Below are 4,663 nucleotides of genomic sequence, written 5' to 3'. Positions count from 1 at the left end.
TAACCGTGTGTGATGTTTTACTTTGTGACTTTTTTTTCTTTTTCCATGTCCATAAATTCCAAACAGGGACTAAATAATAAAAAAAAAGTTGCAAATATATAACGATTAAAAGTTACAATTTGATTTGAGGAACTAATTTAAAACATTTATAGAATTTTTTTTTTAATAATTTGACTGTGACATGGCACTTTTATGTGACAATCGTTCTTACAAGGATGTTACGTCATACAAAATGTTCCAATTTAACATTAGAGACAACTTGTTATTACATTTTATAAAGTAAAATCAAACACATATTTATAGTAGCAAAAGGTTATTAACACAAAATGATCTAATTGGAGAACTAAGACAACCCCACAATATCTTTAAGGTTACCACAGACAAGCAATGACACACATGATTTGAAATTACAATTCAATTTGGCTTGATCGTTTACAAAATTATTAGAAACAGTGGAGAAAAAAAGATATGGGGACACGTAGATAAGGTTAATTGAAAAACAATGAGTAGATATGACATTGGTAATTGCTAATGCAAGCAAAAGGATTTAGAGCCATTCATGTGTGCTTGAAAATTGTTATATAAATAAACATTGCAAAATCGGGCAAGTTTAGTTCAGGTGTTCTCATTCGAACAGGATTCTATGTTCCCTAATTAAACTGCCTCCAACCATCAATAACCGTATTTCCCTCTCATTCTTCTCTCCATATTTTATTTCTTGTTCCTTCTTCATAGCTTCTTCCCTGAGAGCCTCAAAACTCAGGCAGCACCCGAAGATGTCAAAGGCGGTGGTTTATATCCTAATAGCCACCGCCGTGTTGCTCTACAAATGCTTGTCCCCATTGAGCCTGGGCGCACCAAAGAGTCGCCTCAATCGCAGGTTCGGGTACAAGCTACTTGAACGGGCACCGAGTTTTGACCCTCTTGTGACAAATAATGGGAGAGAGGTTGTAAAGAAAACCATTCCCCAGGAACCTTCTCCTCGTACCTCCTCCAATTTGGACAGTACCACTGCGCCTGTTGATGTTGCAGGGACATACCAATATCTTACCTCTGGCGGAAAATTGAACACCACGTTAAGGTTGATCATCTTGTTCCCTTTGTTAGATAGAGAACCCAAAGATGGGGTGGTTGGTTTCGAAGAGTTAGAGGCTTGGATTACTCAACGAGCAACAGACAGATTAGATTATCTCACGCAAGCAGAGTTGGATTCCAAAGACGACAATGGGGATTTGGCCGTTTCTTTTAAGGAGTATTTACCTCAGTTTTCTCAAAAGCATATGGGTAAATAGGTTTTTATCATTGGGTTTTTATTCTCTTCTGTTCTGTTCTTCAACCACCTTCATTCATTCTCAGGAATCAAACAAATTCCTCTTCATGTTTTTACTTAACCATTTTGAATTCTTACTATATGCTAAAACAGAGGAAAACAATATGCTACATGGCGAAGCAGGATGGTGGAACGAAAGATTTAACGTTGCAGACATTGATCACAACGGGCTTCTGAATTTCACCGAACTTAGAGAGTATAAATTAATTGATCACTTTTTCTTTTCTCTTTTCTATGCTGTTTTCAACATCTATTTGTGGGTTACATCATGTTGAAATTGTTTTACATTTCTGCAATGAAATTGACCCGAAGAAATCCGTCTCCTTTTGCAGTTTTTTGCATCCAGAAGATAGCCAAAATCAAGAAACGCAAAAGTGGATGTTGAGAGATAGACTAAAGTAAGCCTTCTTTTTTTAAATGAAATAGTGAAATATCTTTTGTTTTTTAAACTACCTTTTCATTCTAATTGGTCCATATTATGAAACAAGTTCAAATTTGTGAATGAGGAAGGGACTGGAAATTTGGGTCCCTAAATTCTTGTACAGTGCATGCATATTGACTTAGCTTATATTTTGCTTTGTTTATGAAATAGGCGCATGGACGATGAAAAAGATGGGAAAATGAACTTTGGTGAATTTGAAAACCATGTATACAATACATACGAAAGTTATATGACCTTTGAAACTAATGGAGGAATTGTACCTTCTCCAAAAGACAAATTTTTACAGCTTGATGTAAACAAAGATCAGTAAGTTTTTCTTTCATATTTCTCAAAAAATTTCTAATAATTATTTAATATTTTGAATACTAAAAAAATCATTAAATAAAAACTAAATTTTTAAAAAAAAATTATACTAAATTTTCATATTTTATATCTAAAATTAATTTTTATTATTAATAAAATTTATAAATTGATATTTAATTAGTTATGAAAGTTTTACTCAACAACTTTAGAATATAAAATAATTAATAGCTAAATTTTAGTATCTAATTAGATACCAATTTAAAAACTAGTTTATAAATTTTATTAAAATAAAAACTATTTTATATATCAATAATTTTTTAGTTTTTAAAATAATATATTTATATAATAACTAATTACGTTTTGTTATTAAAATTGATTTTATTTAATAATTTTTTTAGTAAAACTTAATGTATTTATATATATATATATATATATATATATATATATGATAGCAATGGTTTAGTGTTATTATTACTCCTGTTTATGATAAAATTTTACTATTACTATATATTTGGCAGATTTTTGTCACCAGAAGAATTGTTACCAATTCTTTCTTATATCTACCCTGGCGAGATAGCTTATGCTAAATATTTCACATGCTATTTAATGAATGAGGTTAGTTACCACCTATCTATGAATTCTAAAGGTGTGCTAATTGCATGAAGACATGTTTAAGGAAAAGGTAGTTTTGAATAAGTGAGAGATTATGGATTGTGTTTGATGGTGCAGGCTGATGATAATGGAGATAGACAGTTGACACTTCAAGAGATGCTTGATCATGAAACTATTTTCTACAGTACAGTTCATGCAGATGGGCACCAAGAAAGCGACGATGATCATGATGAGCTTTGATGTTGAACCAACGAACCAGAAAAGTTTAATGTATTTGAAATAGCAAAATCTAGATGTTCTCCTTATTTACTTTTGTTTCGTAAAATATAGAACTCCAACAATTCGAAAGTGAAACAATTTTCCCTTTTTCTCAGCACGCGCGTCGTTAACATTTTTAATTTTTCTTCGCCCATTATTGTCACGTTGTGAGACCAGCATTTACTAATCTTCGTCTAAACATTTACTTTTAATTATTAAACCATGATTAAGGGAAGTAGGAGAAATAATTTATTGCAGAAACTCAAACCATGTCATTTCACAAAATTGTTTTTTTTTTCTTTATCAAATCACTGTCATTTCATAGAACTGCTGGGAGCAAATATATGAATATGCACGTGGACATTATTATTAAATTATAAATTTAATTTTTATTATTATTTTTTTTTCAAAAGGTACCAAATCAAAATTTGTATACAAAGTAGAGATGTCAAAATATAAATATTCACTTTATAATCAATAATACTATTATTTTAAAATTAGTTCATTTAATTATAAATTTATCTTATATTATATTTTTGTTTAAATCATCAATAGTTGTATATAGTTATAGGGATTATCACCGTACTCATTTAAAAAACACTCACTTAACAATCCAACAAAATAATATTTTTAATATTTAATTTATTTTTAATTTAAAATATTATTATATTATAATAGGTTGTAAAATAGATGTAGTTTATTTTTTTTTCAAAATAATATTTTTTAGTGGTATACGTAATCAAAACTATCAAGTGAGATTCACTTGCTTCCAAAATAGAATTTTTTTTTATGAGTTTTGATATATCGATAATTCTGCGTCACATTATGAGATTAAAAAAAATATAACTTTTTTATAATAGAAAGTACTTTTAAAATTATATTGGTCAAATTAGAATTGTAAATTGGTGTCTTCTAATTTTCAGTTGTTTAAGTAATATTTTCTAATTTTTGTGCATGAAATTAAAAATATTTTCACAAATATTATCATGACAATTATATATTCAAATGTACAAACACATATCTATAAACTACTTTAGGGAAAATCGTTTCCAAAATAAATATGAGTTCATAAGGAATATTTATTGGTTTTTTCTAGAAAAATATTTTTCAAACAAAGAAAAATGCTTGACTTTTATTTCTTGCTCTATGTAGAGAACTAAAGTGTAACACAAATTAAATAGTAACAATAATCTAATCTTAAAATTAAATCCATAATATCCTTAAGTCTAGATGATAAATAATGTTCTTACCTTCACCAAAACAATATCTTAAAAATGTGCAACTTAAGAACTAAATTATTGAAACTACAAGTGTATTGTATAGGTCGAAAGGTTAATCGAAAGGTAAAAATCAAATAAAAAATAATAAATGAATAAATAATTAGTTACTATAGCAAAATCCATTAAAAAGGCTCAAAACATAAAGAGTGTGTTTAAAAAAAATTAGGTGCAAAGAGTAAAAGCTCAACTATGTTTAAGGCACAATAAGAAAGTGTTATAAATAGGTGATCAACTCAAGAGGTAAGCATTGTGAAGTTTATCTGATTATTAAGTAAAATCAATTCTGACTTTATCATCGGAGCTCATTGCATGTACACTCACTCACCCGTGAGAGGATACCGAGACCAAAGACCGAGAGATCCAGTGGACCTAGCTTAGTGAAGTGAGAGCCCACATGTTACATCCAGGCCCAAGCCCAAGCCCAAGTAAGAGGAGTAG

General features: G+C 29.4%; 1 protein-coding gene across 1 annotated transcript; it reads left to right on the top strand.

Moving 5' to 3' along the window:
• The first annotated feature begins 654 nt into the window (after window positions 1-654).
• Window positions 655-3,059, top strand: LOC137815441 (Calcium-binding EF hand family protein). The gene is made up of 6 exons (XM_068618570.2): window positions 655-1,284; window positions 1,424-1,526; window positions 1,663-1,728; window positions 1,923-2,078; window positions 2,594-2,690; window positions 2,805-3,059. The coding sequence occupies exons 1-6, from the start codon at window positions 777-779 to the stop codon at window positions 2,925-2,927; spliced, it is 1,053 nt and encodes a 350-aa protein (XP_068474671.1). The 5' UTR covers window positions 655-776; the 3' UTR covers window positions 2,928-3,059.
• The last annotated feature ends 1,604 nt before the right edge of the window (window positions 3,060-4,663 follow it).

The sequence above is a fragment of the Phaseolus vulgaris genome, chromosome 1 (genome assembly GCF_051622355.1).
Source record: "Phaseolus vulgaris cultivar YP4 chromosome 1, ASM5162235v1, whole genome shotgun sequence".
Taxonomy (NCBI): Eukaryota; Viridiplantae; Streptophyta; class Magnoliopsida; order Fabales; family Fabaceae; genus Phaseolus; species Phaseolus vulgaris.
Note: the sequence above shows the minus strand (reverse complement) of the source record. Positions and strands in the feature narration are given on the sequence as shown.

Excerpts from the sequence above, each read along its gene's own strand:
- LOC137815441 (XM_068618570.2), top strand. The coding sequence starts at position 777 with ATGTCAAAGGCGGTGGTTTATATCCTAATAGCCACCGCCGTGTTGCTC. Across the intron at positions 1,527-1,662 it reads AATTTCACCGAACTTAGAGA|TTTTTTGCATCCAGAAGATA; the intron begins GTATAAATTAAT and ends CTCCTTTTGCAG. Across the intron at positions 2,691-2,804 it reads CATGCTATTTAATGAATGAG|GCTGATGATAATGGAGATAG; the intron begins GTTAGTTACCAC and ends TTGATGGTGCAG.